The 14,976-nt window shown below is 33.4% G+C and overlaps 1 protein-coding gene across 1 annotated transcript; it reads right to left on the bottom strand.

Moving 5' to 3' along the window:
* Nucleotides 1-2,574: 2,574 nt before the first annotated feature.
* Nucleotides 2,575-13,258, bottom strand: rab38b (RAB38b, member of RAS oncogene family). Its single transcript, XM_028466631.1, has 3 exons — nt 12,964-13,258; nt 7,540-7,817; nt 2,575-4,358 (listed from the first exon to the last, which is right to left on the bottom strand). The coding sequence occupies exons 1-3, from the start codon at nt 13,181-13,183 to the stop codon at nt 4,209-4,211; spliced, it is 648 nt and encodes a 215-aa protein (XP_028322432.1). The 5' UTR covers nt 13,184-13,258; the 3' UTR covers nt 2,575-4,208.
* Nucleotides 13,259-14,976: the final 1,718 nt, after the last annotated feature.

The raw sequence follows: 14,976 nt of genomic DNA, 5'->3' as shown, positions 1-14,976 counted from the left end.
GTTATAGCCTTACTTTTTATTTTGGGTGATTTTAGTTTTTTGTCATTTTTTGTGCCTTACTGCTTTCTTAGCCCCATTTAGGTATGTGCATTATATTTGCAGTAGTTTTTGGGGTCTAATGATGGACCTAACTCAATTTTTTTTTTTTTGAAATTTTCAAAAAAAATGCCTTGTTATACCCTTACTTTTTATTTTGGGTGATTTTAGTTTTTTGTGCCTTACTGCTTTCTTAGCCCTGTTTAAGTATGTGCATTATATTTGCAGTAGTTTTTGGGGTCTAATGATGGTCCTAACTCAATTTTTTTTTTTTTTATAATTTTCAAAAAAAATGCCTCGTTATAGCCTTACTTTTCATTTTGGGTGATTTTAGTTTTTTGTAATTTTTTGTGCCTTACTGCTTTCTTAGCCCTGTTTAAGTATGTGCATTATATTTGCAGTAGTTTTTAGGGTCTAATGATGGTCCTAACTCAATTTTTTTATTTTTTGAAATTTTCAAAAAAAATTGCCTTGTTATAGCCTTACTTTTTATTTTGGGTGATTTTAGTTTTTTGTCATTTTTTGTGCCTTACTGCTTTCTTAGCCCCATTTAAGTATGTGCATTATAGTTGCAGTAGTTTTTAGGGTCTATTGATGGTCCTAACTCAATTTTTTTTTTTTTTTTTTTTTATTTTCAAAAAAAATGCCTTGTTATAGCCTTACTTTTTATTTTGGGTGATTTTAGTTTTTTGTCATTTTTTGTGCCTTACTGCTTTCTTAGCCCCATTTAAGTATGTGCATTATATTTGCAGTAGTTTTTGGGGTATAATGATGGTCCTAACTCAATTTTTTTTTTTTGAAATTTTCAAAAAAAAATGCCTTGTTATAGCCTTACTTTTTATTTTGGGTGATTTTAGTTTTTTGTCATTTTTTGTGCCTTACAGCTTCCTTAGCCCCATTTAAGTATGTGCATTATAGTTGCAGTAGTTTTTAGGGTCTATTGATGGTCCTAACTCAATTTTTTTTTTTTTTTTTTTTTTTTTTTTTAAAAAAAATGCCTTGTTATAGCCTTACTTTTTATTTTGGGTGATTTAAGTTTTTTGTCATTTTTTGTGCCTTACTGCTTTCTTAGCCCCATTTATGTATGTGCATTATATTTGCAGTAGTTTTTAGGTTCTAATGATGGTCCTAACTGAATTTTTTTTTTTTTTTGAATTTTTCAAAAAAAATGCCTTGTTATAGCCTTACTTTTTTTTTCTGGTGATTTTAGTTTTTTGTCATTTTTTGTGCCTAACTGCTTTCTTAGCCCCATTTAAGTATGTGCTATATATTTGCAGTAGTTTTTGGGGTCTAATGATGGTCCTAACTCAATTTTTTTTTTTTTTTTTGAAATTTTTTAAAAAAAAAATGCTTTGTTATAGCCTTACTTTTGATTTTGGGTGATTTTAGTTTTTTGTCATTTTTTGTGCCTAACTGCTTTCTTAGCCCCATTTAAGTATGTGCATCATATTTGCAGTAGTGTGTAGGGTCTAATGATGGTCTTAACTCAATTTTTTTTTTGAAATTTTTTTAAAAAAAAATGCTTTGTTATAGCCTTACTTTTGATTTTGGGTGATTTTAGTTTTTTGTCATTTTTTGTGCCTAACTGCTTTCTTAGCCCCGTTTAAGTATGTGCATTATATATGCAGTAGTTTTCATGGTGTATTGATGGTCTTAACTGAATTTTTTTTTTTTTTTAAATTTTTTCAAAGTTTTGCCATACCTCTGCTGTTGGATGATTTTTTTTATTTTTGTCGTTCTTTGTGCCTTCCTGCTTTTCTCGCCCATTTTAAGTATGTGCATTATATTTCCAGTAGTTTTTAGGGTCTAATGATGGTCTTAACTTAATTTTTATTTTTTGAAAACTATGCATTGCTATAGCCTAACCTGCGATTTTTGACTTTTGTCATTTTTTGCACCTTGCTGCTTTCTTAGCCCTGTTTAAGTATGTGCATTATCCTTGCAGTAGCTTTTATGGTCTATTGATGGTCTTTTTCGATGCCTTACTATAGCATTACTTAACTTTCGAGGCGTTTGAAAATGTTTCGCTCTTTTTGATGCCTTGCTATAGCTTTACTTAAGTTTCGAGTTGTTTACATTTTTATTCATTCTTTTTGATGCCTTACCTCTGTTTCGAGGCGTTTGAAATTTTTTCACCCGTTTTCATGCCTTACCTTCGATTTTTGGCGTTTGTCATATTTTCGACATTTTTATGCCTTACTATAGCTTTTTCCTCAAAAAACATTTTTAAGTAAGGCATACAAATTTCAATAATATAACAAACACCAAAAATTGGAGGTACATTACCATGAAGAGTGGACACGTCCCTCCCTGGATACAAAAAACCATGAGCTGACACTCCACAGTTTCCCATCATCTGGTCTATACACCTCATCACCTCCTGTCTCTACAGACAACAGACAGAATAAAGTCAGCATTGGACAATGTGATGCAAACTTTCACAGTTATTTATTGAAGTTTATATTCAAAGAATATTTAATGTTCTGTAAACCTCGAGAGGTTTGTCATAACTTTTTACTTTCTCTGAGTCTTTAAAAGATTTTAAGAAGGTATATTTGAGATTTTTCAAGGACAGATTGGATTTTGTTAGTCTTTGTTATAAAGAGACAAATTAATCTTTGAACCTCATGGACTATAACAACTTATTTATCTGCTCTATTAAATTTCATCATTACAAGGAAGTTTAAACAAAAGACAGGTGTCCTCTTTTTTTGGACGTCAAAATACAGTCACCCTAAATGTACCTAACTAATAAATGAATGCTGTACATTTCAATAGACAGTTGATTAAATATTAATTATTCATTTAGGGAAAAAGATGTTTTTATATTAATATGAAATCCGAACAGATTGTATGAAGAGATCATACAGAAGAATAACTATTTTCTTAAAGGTATAAATACAGTAAGTACTGGTAATAAATAGAGAATCCCCTAAAAGAAAAAAGAAAAAGTATTAAATCTTAATTGTGTTATTTGTAGTTTACAAAATGTGCCGAACATGTGTTATCTGACATACGTGAGAGAAGTCAAGAATTAAAGTGCAAAGTTATTTTGGGAACATGAAGTGTTTTACGTTTGATTGTTAGTCTACAGGTTTACAAACACAAACATTTCCACCTTCACAAATTACCTGTTAGTTATGTTGCCTCACTCTGTCCATTTGTTGTTGTTTTAAACACAAATTATCTTAAAAAAAAAAGATAATAATCCAATTCGTAACATGCCAGTATTGCCTGTATAAGAGTTGTGTACCCACGGTTTAATAAAACCACATCTACCCTAAATCTAATTCAGTAAAATGTGTACAAATTGCATTAAAAACCATTACATTCAGTGAAATGTAAAACTATATAGGAAATGAATTAAAGAAAAGATAAAATAGGGAAAGAGGACATGCAAATCTGTCAGTAGATGAGCATGCAGTGATGAATCTTCATATGGCACAGCGAAAAAAACTGCTTTGCAGGGATGTCAGAAGATATCCATAAAAAGACTCCAGTTACTATGGAGACGGCACTATTAAGTACATCTAGTCTTTCAAAACAAGCTCCTGCAGATGAGGAGAAATGACACACAAAGAGAAAATAGTAGCTTGATATGAGACAAAATTACATAATAATAATAATAATAACAACAATCCTGTGGACTTGCCAACTAGTTGCATAAGTAACAATAAATAATAAAATTAACAAAAAAAAAAAAAAGATATCAGCCAAACATACGAACAATAACCTTTTTTCAATTGTTTAAAAAACAAACGTGCAAAATTTACAAAAATAAACTGTCAAAAGTAGGCCTGGGGATCTGTTTTAACATGCAAACAAGAGTGAAAACAAACAGAGGACGCCACTAAAACAGTCCTGTTTAAAAGAAAAATACATAATCCTAAAGTTAAACACCAGCCTTTTGAAAACTGAGGAAAAAGAAAAGAATACAATACTCAGCAGAATGACGACAGTAAAACAAAAAGCTTCGCCCTCACAGTTTGACAAGATAAGACACCCAAACTCTGATACAATTTTATAGAAACACTGAGTTTGCATGGTATTTGATTATGAAATGATTTAGTAGTGCAACAAACAAACGAGTCAAACTCCAAAGAGCAGAGTTTCCATGTGAGGCTTTACAGTTCACTTGTCCCTCGTTTCCCAACGATTCCTCCGTTTATTTCTCACTTGAAGCACTCCGCACAGCTCGTGTGCTTATTGGAGTGCAGCTGTGGTGAGATGGTGTCTGGTATCACACTTTTTAGGATGTCATTTTCTGTCGCCATAATGTGCTTGACCAGGAAGTTTGCAGCGTCGCCGATGTTGAGATTATCCTGAAGAAGCAAAAAAAAAAAAAAAAAAAAGAAGCCCATGTTAGAATGATGCTAGAAACAGGATAACCTCTGAGACGTCGTTCTCAACCTGCATCGCATTGACCTTTGACCTCACAGAATGTTGCGTCTGCATGCGAGTGTGGCAGTGAGCTCTCACTGCTTCCACACATTTGTGTCAGAGAACGTGACAATAAACAACTCTAGACATAGTTAAAACCAAGGCTTAGATGCTTTTAAAAGGTGTGCAAGAACAGTTTGTAAGTAGAACACAACTCTAGCAGGTCAATGGGAACATGCTGTACAGAAAATAATGTGTCTCTGGTTCTAATAATAGCAAAGAAAACAAGAAAAATAAAATAATATCATATACTGTTTTTCAGCCAGTATTTTAGTCATTTAAAACAAACTTAAAAAGACAGAGCTCTTAAAAAGTTGGGTTTAATAAATAAAATAACTTTAATTTTATTGGAACTTGAGTTCTTAAAGAGGAAAACGTTCTTGCACTCAATGTTCTGTCCCTAATTTTTAGCCTACATGTATCTGGTGAAGCCATCTTTCACAAGCTTATGAAATTCCAGTTTGGCCTGTGGAGATGTTTGCATCTGCTTGAAGTGACCTGCAGAAGAGGAGACCACCCCTTTGTCTCCCCTCACTGTTACAAGAAAATAATACAACTTGGCTCATTTAATACAGTTAGTGTTGTCAATTTAAATGAGTATTAAAGCTGCAGTATGCAATTTTTTTGGCATCATTTGTCAAAAATCCATAGTAACCTTTGAGTATATTGTAATTCAAAGTATTTCAAGAGGATGCAAGCAAGCAAGCCAAAAAAAAGGAAGAACAATGTGGAGGAGGCCCAAACATACTCGGACAGAATGTACGTGGAACGGACTCCGGGGTCTGTGACTGCACGCAGTCCACAACTGATAACAGACAGGAACAAAATGACGTGTAAACCTTGGACAAGCATATCCAAGGTGGAGAGAACTTTTGACATGGAGTGATGTAAGTTCTTTCTCTGCTCTGACTTGCAGCTGGGACACTGCAACCGGGGGCTACTGTGAACCTGACTGCCTGTGAGCTTTGGGACGGGGGAGGGGCTCACGGCAGCACCCGCTGCTCATTGAGGACAGTAGTGTGAATTGTGCTTTCATGATATCAGCCAGAAAAAACAAATATCGGATTTTATCATGCTACATCTAAAATCTCCGATAAACGCGCTCCGATAAGTTTTTGCTGTTTTTGTCCCCGCCCTCAGTTGTTCCCACCATTTACTGACAGTAAAAAATAACTGAAATGAACTTGAATTGTTGACTATTGTTCTCTGAGTAATATCACTTGATCAAACCTTTTCTAACGCTCTACACGACAAAATAAGTAATAACAGTATGCATGATTTATGCTGAAATCGTATCGCATCGATATCGGCCAATATTCAAGGCAGCATTATCGGTATCGTATCGGAAGTGAAAGAGTGGTATCGGGACATCCCTTCTTTCATGTCAGAGCCTCTAAAGCATCAGAAAACTCTCCAATAACACAAAAACAAGTCGAGAGATTTGTCGCTCATCACTTATGAGAAAAAAGGTGGTAAGGTGAGTTTGAAAGTCTGCATATTTCGTGACAAAGTCACTGCAAATAGCTCTACAGTCATGCAAGTTCACAAGGATGCCAGTGGATTCCAAACAGCTAGAGAAGGGGAAAGCGTGGTTGTTTATAGTAATCCACCGAAATTCCGGCCACCAAAAATGTTGGGCTGAAAATAGCCCAAAAGTACAATTTCCGGTTTTTATCCGAAAGACTTTTCTCACTGAAACAAGCAGACCGAAACAGGATGTTGTGAGGAGGCGAGCGAACGCATTGGTCAGCGCTCGCTTGTCTGGAAATGGGCCAACTTGTCCGCAAACTCACATAGTGGCTGTATTTATATACATCTGAGCACTAAAGCATTTTCTGAGCAGAGTTTGAGATGTGTCGCATAAGTGTGACTTAAGTTTCCGTCATGTCGACACCGTAGTTACATGTAGCCCTCCATCAACACGGACCACACGGCAGGCTGACACATGGCTGTGCATCAGCAGCATTAATCCGGTTTCAGAGTCTGTCAGCACACGTTTCACAGAGATCCTCCGCACTTCATCACGACTGTACTTGGTCCGCGTTATATAGATCGTTACTTAGATAGGATAAAACCAGCGCGCACAAGAAACGATGCACCTAGCAATCATGCACACAGAGCCTGTGCGTGTGCATTTTGGAAACAAGAACATGCCTGGATAATAAATAAAGCAGAGAAGCTTATCTTCATCAATAACTTCAATGCACTTTATGTTTTAATTTGACTCTCTTTCAGCAGCCCAGTCAGTTATAGGCCTGTATAATATTATTTATTGCATGAGTGGGGCCAAGTTAAACATTTTGTTATTATTTTATATTGTGCATTGTTGGAATGTCAGTGCTAAATAAATATTTTCATGTTTAATTGATTTAGTCTTTGAAGCATTAATATTAATTCATACAATTGCAATGTTTTAATTTTAGCAAGGTTAGTACATATTCAAAGCCATAAATGCAATGGGACTAATAATTTGCATACAAATTTCTTTCGGTGTTTCGGTTTTTCGGACGAGAATTTTCATTTCGGTACATCCCTAGTTATTTCTATTCCACTCTCACAGATTCTACATACTGCATCTTTAGCGTAATACCCAAAAATAATTGAACGGACTAGTTAATACTATTTTGAAGCATTTAGATTTAAATAGTTTCAAGCAAATACAAATTGGAGGGTAACAATGAAAAAACTGTTCAATCTCTATTCTTGTAAAACTTCCTATTGATACTAATAAACACAATGGATCCACCTGGCATGGGAAAAGTGGCTATTTGTTCAAAATGTAACAAAATAATTGTTCGAACTGTTCAGAATTGTTTTGTGCAGTGTTTTGCTTATAATCGATACGTCATGCTAATATTTTAAATTACTTTTTTGGCTAGCAGGTTGTACGCTTTCAAAAATGTGAGGATTTTTTTACAAACGCTGTCCCAAGACAAAAATATTTTTAATTAAAGGACAAACATAAAAAACCATCTAAATCCAAAGGGCAATAAACTTTTTGATCATTATAGATTTTTTCCAAATGTTTCATACGTAGTAAATTGCACTGAACTTTGCTCTTACCTTGGCAGATGTCTCGAACCATCCGATGAACCCATGATCTTTGCAGAACTGATCCATTTTGATGCCGTTGTTGCTCAGCTCCCTGCCCTGATCACACTTATTAGCTAGCAGCACAGTAGCAATGCTCTGTCCGTTCGCTAACATTAGCTTGGAATCCAAGTCCTCTTTCCACTTCACCACGGCCTCGAAGGTTGTTGGTCTCGTCACGTCGAACACGATGAAGGCTCCCATGGCTTCCCGGTAGTACACGCGCGTCATGTTACCAAAACGTTCCTGACCTGTGATTAAAAAACAACAAAAAACTCATTGTGAGCTATGTTTAATAGCATTTATCATTTTTTTGCTGACAACTAGTTAGCAGTGCCTACATTCCAATGAATGACCAAATTCCTAAGATGCTACAGACACGCTGCACTTAACCAGCCAGTCAATGCCTCTGCTTGTTGGTGTTGGCAAATGGTACAAATCAAGAGATGCCTTTGTGAAAACAAGGATGGGATCTACTCTAGAGCAGATCTACACTTCTAGATCAGTGTTTCTCAAATGGGGGTACATGTACCCTGGGGATACACGATGGCACAACAGGGGGTACTTGATAGAGATATAGAGAGAGAGAGAGAGAGAGAGAGAGAGAGAGAGGAAAATGAACAAATAAATTGACAGTCTTGGTCCTACCCCAGACATGAGTTGATAAAAACTATAGAAAAAAAAAAAAGTGTTTTTCAACCTTGGGGTCGGTACCCCATATTAGGTCGCCTGGGATTTCTGAAAAATTTAAACAGATTTTTGAATTTTTTTTAATCATTCTTTTTTTTTTTTTAAATCAAAACAACAAACAATTTTAAACAACTGTATGTCTATACTTTCACTTTGCAAAATATAAATCTAGTTAAACTATAATGGAATATATATATATATCTGACTTAAACATTTTTCTTCTAGGATTAGTTTTTGAACATGTCTGTGGGATCTCCAGTAATTCTTGATATCAAAATGAGGTCACGATCCAAAAAAGGTTGGGAACCACTGCACGACTGTTTCTTTCCACTTATTTACAAAATGAGATTCTTTAAAATGTGTGTAATCACTCTTTAGTTCCTTCATTATGTTCTATAGTTGTTTTTAAATAGTTTTCTAAGCAAAATGTTGTCGTAAAAAGTTTGAGAACTAGTGTTTTAGATTATTACGCGTCTAAGGGACTGAAGACGGTTGTAGTTATGAAATGTCATGAGGCAATATTATTGGACAATCAATCATTTTTAATGTGGCATCAGATGAAGGATTATTATTGTGTAAAAACCAAATTTGATTTGTGTCTTTTAGTTTAAAGCAGAACTGGTTATTGCATGCCACCGTCACCACAGACTGTTTGAGGCAAAGAAATCAAATGACTGCCAGTCATGTGACTGACTGTTCAAACCCAACTAAAACACTTGTCAAGTACTGGGAATACAAAGACAGTGTGGTCTGCAAACAGGAAATATTCAAGCCACATGTGTCAAACTCAAAGCCCGGGGGCCGAAACCGGCCCTTTAGAGCATCCAATTCGGCCCGCAGGAGAAAGAATGAATGACAGAGAAAATTTAAAATGTATAATTTTGTAAATGATCAAAACATTCACTTTTGGTTTTTATTTTACCATGCTTATATCACATGACTGCCATAATTCTCTTTTAATCACAAATTGTTGAAATATCTTCAGTGAATTTTCTAGGGATGTCCCCATACAACTTTTTCACTTCTGATACGATACCGATATTGCAGCCTCACGTATTGCCCAATACTAATATCAATCTGACACGATATCAACACAAATCATACATACTTTTATTACTTATTTTGTAGTATGGAATGTTAGAAAAGGTTTGATCAAGTGATGTTACTCAAACAGAGAACAATAGTCAGCAACAGTAGGGATGAGAAAAACTGACCTATTTATTATTAACCAACTGGTTACATACATTTTAACCTTATATATATATATATATATCGGTAATTTTAGATGCAGTTCAATAAAATCTGATATTCGTTTTCTGGCTGATATCGGACCGATATCTGAAAGCAATATTGGACCGATATCTGATATCAATATCGAGGCAACCCTGGAATTTTCTTCACAAACAGTTCCGCAAACACTCCCTAAAGATTACACAAAAGATGTTCACAATTATGCAATATAACAAAATGCATGATTTAACTTTTTGCAATATACAATAAACCCATGCATTGCTGTCAAAAAAAAAAAAAAAAAAAAAAAAAAAAGATTGCGCTACATGTAGCGTTAACCTTGGCATGGAAAGATAAATGGATATATAAATGTAAAAACTTATGCAAAAATTGGTCTCAAATTCAATGGATTTAGAAGTGAAGATCCTGCAGGGACTCAAAGCGGCCATTAATTGCTTGGATGAAGATATAATTTACACATGGAAGTGCAAACTAGTGCACAATAGTGTTGAAATTGCTTTTTTCCTGCCACCTAAAAATAAAAACTGAACTATAATGTTCACATCGGACAAAATCCAATCAGAACTAAGTTTATTTTCTTGGAAGGTGTCCAGTTGTTGCGTGGAAGGCGGGACAAGCAATGATGTGATCCAATAGGAACTAAGCTGATTATGTTTGAGGACTTAAGACGGTTCATGTGGTGTTAAACATTGATCACATGACATTTGTCTGTGTGTATTTAGAAATAATAATATCATGCCTTATCAGGTTGATAAATATAATAAATATTAAATCTTTAAAAAAATTATAAACTAATAATTTGAATTTAAGTCACTTAAATCTGTAGCAGATTTAATCGACTCAAGTTTTAATGTCATTTAATTGACTAAAACTAGACTGTAATTGAAATACATGTGTCTAGTTTCCATGAAAAGTAATCAATAGTTAGAACTTGTGAATTATACAAAAAGTATGTGTTAAATCAGTGATTCACAACCTTTTTTAGATCGTGACACCATTTTGGCGAACTTAAAGAGATTTGTTTTCTAGAATTAGTTTTTGATCATGTTTGTTATACTGCATTACAAATACAGAGTTTTGCCAGCTCAGATATTTTTTTTAATGTATTTTATTATTATTATTATTATTATTATTATTATTATTATTATTATTATTATTAACTTGATTTATAGTTGTTGAAGATTGTGTGTTGTTTTATTTGGAAAAAGAAAAATAATTAATCAGTAGTCAAAAATGTGTTTTTAATCAGTAATTTTCTTGTTTTTTTTTTTTATCAATTATAGATATTTCAGACGACCCCATCTTTAATCCATGTGACCCCACATGAGGTCCCGACCCCAAGGTTGAAAAGCGTGTGTTAAATAATGTCCGTCCCAGCTTCGAACAACTTGGAAATGAAAATGAGAAGCTAATGCTTGTCTGATGACATGAGATTTCCCGAGGGTGTGTGACTGACTGTGTGAACTCAGCAGATTACCGTGTGCGCACGAAATGTCATCAGAACATAAAACAACACGTTTTTTTCATAATTATTGATGAACTGACGTCACTTTTGGCTTTTGGGAAAAGCTGCAGGGCGACAACAAGGATATGAGGAGGAGAAAGTGAAAACTTTAAGGTAATGAAAAAATGACAACTTCCTAAAATCAAACCTCATTTTACTGCCTTTCACTATTCATTTTTACAATATTTTAAATTCTAAAATAATAACAATAATAATAAAGCAAAAAACTTGTTAAACATGATTGAAGAATTTACATGACAGAAAAACCATGTCCCCCTTTATATCTGTTTTCTATTGTACCATTGACTTATTTCCCTTAAAAGCCCTTGTGTATGTATTATTTATTTTATTTTTTTTGTTTCATTTTTCTGTTCCTATATAGATTGAAATGGAATTTAAAATAGGGGTGTCCCGATCCGATATTGATATCAGTCCGATATCAGCCAGAAAAAGAATATCTGCATCTAAAATCTCTGATATATATTATATTTTTTCAAGTGTAGAATACTGTAGATAATATGTTGAAGGTTAAAATGTATGTAACCAATAAATAGGTCAGTTTTTTCCCATCCATACTGTTGCTGACTATTGTTCTTTATTTGAGTAACATCACTTGATCAAACCTTTTCTAACATTCCACACAACAAAATAAGTAATAAAAGTATGTATGATTCATGCTGATATCGTATCGGATCAAAAACGCTGCAAAATCGGCATCGTATCGGAAGTATTGTCCTATTGATCGTTGTATAGGACGTTTAAGTGCCTTGTTGTCTGCATATTGTGCATTTTTGCTCAATAAAAAAAAAAAAAAAAGAAAATGACAACTTCCTCTTTTTGTGAAAAAAAAAAAGCAGTCTCAGCAGACGTCATGCATCATCAAACATGTGGTTATTTAATGTTGCAATCTGAAGTTTAGAGTTCACATGTCTTTATTTTAGAGTCTATCCTAATAAGCGTGGATGCTTTTTCCCCCTTTTTTTCCATTACTTCCCTGACAATGACACTCCTGTGACTAACCTTTAAATCTCCCTCACATGAGCCCAATCACATGATGTACATCATACCTTTAAATGAATAACTGAAGAAAAGAGGTAGACTATGCACGGTGCATGACTGTGCATATTTAACTCTTTTTTTTCCCCCTCATAACTTTAGTGCTTGTCATGATTCCTATCAGTTTGAAAAAGTAGCATAAAAGAAACTACACTGTAAAAAATGTTACTTAGATTTAATCTAAAAAATAAATAAATAAATAAATAGAAAATGACGCAACATTTTCCATTCATTTTTTTCTAGGTTTTGTGAACTTATTGTTTGTTTTAAGTTGGTAAAAAATAAATTTAAAAAAAATGAGTATGATGAAGTTTACTTGATGCAACAAAATTAAGTAGAATTAAATAAAATGGGCCAGAAATTAAGTTTGACAAACGTGAAAGATTTACTGCAAACCTTTAAAAAAAAAAAAAAAAAAAGGAAAAAAGAAAAAGAAGACAGTAAATAAATTTACCCCAGACCTTCAAAAAACAAAGAAAACTTTAAAAGAAATTTTTTAAAAAAGTAATATTTAAAATGAAACCAATAAAAAATATTCAAATTAAAATTATATACATATATATATATAAAGTTTTCAAATTCTGCTTAATTAAAAAAACGTAACAATTTACATTGGAAATAGGTTTCTGGAGGCTTACATTCTAAATAAATTGTTGGTTTACTTCCTGAAAAGTGTATATACAAGTTTTCAGGAAGCAAACAGTGTAAACTTTTTACCATCTTAGATTATATGTTACTTCATAGTCAAAGATCTAAAAATATAGGACTAAAAAACACACAATTTAAGAAACTACAAACTACATTTAACTTTGTGTGTGTGTATTATATAGAGTTATAATGGGTGTTTGTGTGTAACAGCTGTTGATGCTAAACATGTGTGTGCTACTGGTTCCCACCTGCGATGTCCCACAGCTGGAGCCTCACAGTCTCTGAGTCCCAGTTTAACACTTTGAGAGCGAAGTCCACTCCTATGGTCGCTCTGTAGTTGTTGGAATAAGTTTGATGAACGTATCTCCTGATGATGGCGGTTTTTCCCACGCCCAGGTCCCCGATGACCAGCACCTTATACAGGTGCTCCTTACGCAGAGCCTGCATTCCGTTTAAATGGGCGCTCATTCCCAACCTGTCAGATCTTTATAGGAGTTTATAGTGAGTGGAACTGACACGATCTCTGCTATGTTCCTCTGTGTGTGTGTGTGCGTGGGTTAGGCCTTAAGACCCGCCCTCAATGCTTTGAGCAGCCAATCACTGCAGAGCACAAAGGAAACCGACTGTGAACATTGGGTGAAGTCTACATTTTTTATTTTTTTGCATGGATGCTTTGTATAGACGTAGATTTGTGTCTTTAATATTCAGTCAAAAAAAAAAAAGTTTTAATCAAAAGAAAAATCCCTTCAATTGTAATTAAAAGAAAAAAACTTTTCATTCAAAAAAGTTTACTTCAATCAAAAATTTATATTTTCAATCAAAGAAAAAAGGGATGAAATACAAAAGTAAAAAAAAAAAAAAAACTAAAAAAAAAAATATTCAAGAATCAAGAATAAATTCAAAATTAAAGTTGAAACTTTGCGAATAGTTCTTAAATGCCAAAATATATTTGAGACCCAAATAATTGCATTTTTTTTGTTTTGTACTTGATTAAAATGTTTTATGTTTTGATTGAATAATAAAGACACAAATGTACTACCCATAATATGGTCCAAATCCCAAAAAAATGCCTTCAATCAAAAGTTGTTTTTTTTTTTTTTTTTTAATCGAATGCAAAAATCTAAATCAAAAATTGACACCCAAATAATTCCATTTGAACACTTTTTTTTTTTTTTTTTTGATTGACTGAATTTTTTTTTTTTTGATGGAAGTAAACTTTTTTGATTAAAAAGTTGTTGTTTTTTTTAATTGAAGTCATCTTTTTTGTATTTGGACCATATTGTGGGTAGTCCCTTTTGAGAATAGCATGTCTACATACTTGGGACCTTGACTATGTCTCCTGCATTTGAAAACACACACTCACTTACAATAATAATTTCTGATCATTTAAGTTTTCCATAAAACAAATGTAATCTAAATTCTGTGCAACAATGTTTTGCCCAAGAAATTGTGAGTAGACGCGCGATTACCTGTGAGCTGTGTAATTTTGCATATCCAAACTTTTTATGAAAGTACTTTAATTTATAACAAAAATAGTGCACCTATACCGTTTTAACTTCTCTTGTTAATTCTTGTACTGAAGTCTTTTACATTGGTCATAATGGTAGAGTTACAACAGGCAGTGCGAAACAAAGAAAATGACCACTGAGGCCTCGCTCTGTCCTATCACTCACCAAGTTTTAAATCTCTTCCTATGAACGTTCTGCTAGTGGAGGATTCATTTTACTGACCATCTTTGCTCTGCAAAAATAAGTAGTTAACAAAGAGCGTCCTAGAAACCTTGTTTTTCGGTTTATTAATTATCACCCAGTAATTGGGACACAGTTATACTCATTTAGTAAAAATTAAGTGAAAACACGGCACATGAGCCTCACATGTCTAGCAAAAGGCTTTTCTCAGAAAATGACAGTTTTTCCTTAAAAAATACAGAAATGCAGCAAGCAATTGATAGAAAACAATGTTAGAGAAACACAACAATAACAATGTTATTCCATATGACATGAAGGAATTTAATACATTTCTGTTACTCTAGTCAGCATAGATACAAATTATTTATATTTATTTTTAAAATAATTGAGCATGTAGAAAGAAAAAATAATGTGCAGACATTATGCTGAATATATTACCGGTAAATGTATTTGGTAGTTATTTTCTATTATTAATACTGAAATTAATAGAATTACATTCATTATTAGGCTCCCCTATTACAGATGTATGGGTATAAATGCATGCAGGTTTGTATCTACAGGGTCATTTTTAAT

Source organism: Gouania willdenowi, chromosome 14 (genome assembly GCF_900634775.1).
Source record: "Gouania willdenowi chromosome 14, fGouWil2.1, whole genome shotgun sequence".
NCBI classification, from domain to species: Eukaryota; Metazoa; Chordata; class Actinopteri; order Blenniiformes; family Gobiesocidae; genus Gouania; species Gouania willdenowi.
The sequence above is the reverse complement of the archived record's forward strand: the minus strand, read 5'-3'. Positions and strand labels throughout refer to the sequence as shown.

What these genes read in the sequence shown, in the direction of transcription:
- rab38b (XM_028466631.1), bottom strand. Translation starts at nt 13,183, where the DNA reads ATGAGCGCCCATTTAAACGGAATGCAGGCTCTGCGTAAGGAGCACCTG. An exon ending in CCAGCTGTGGGACATCGCAG is followed by an intron (nt 7,818 to 12,963) that starts GTGGGAACCAGT and finishes TTTTAATCACAG; the next exon opens with GTCAGGAACGTTTTGGTAAC. An exon ending in GGTTCGAGACATCTGCCAAG is followed by an intron (nt 4,359 to 7,539) that starts GTAAGAGCAAAG and finishes TTGCTTCTTCAG; the next exon opens with GATAATCTCAACATCGGCGA.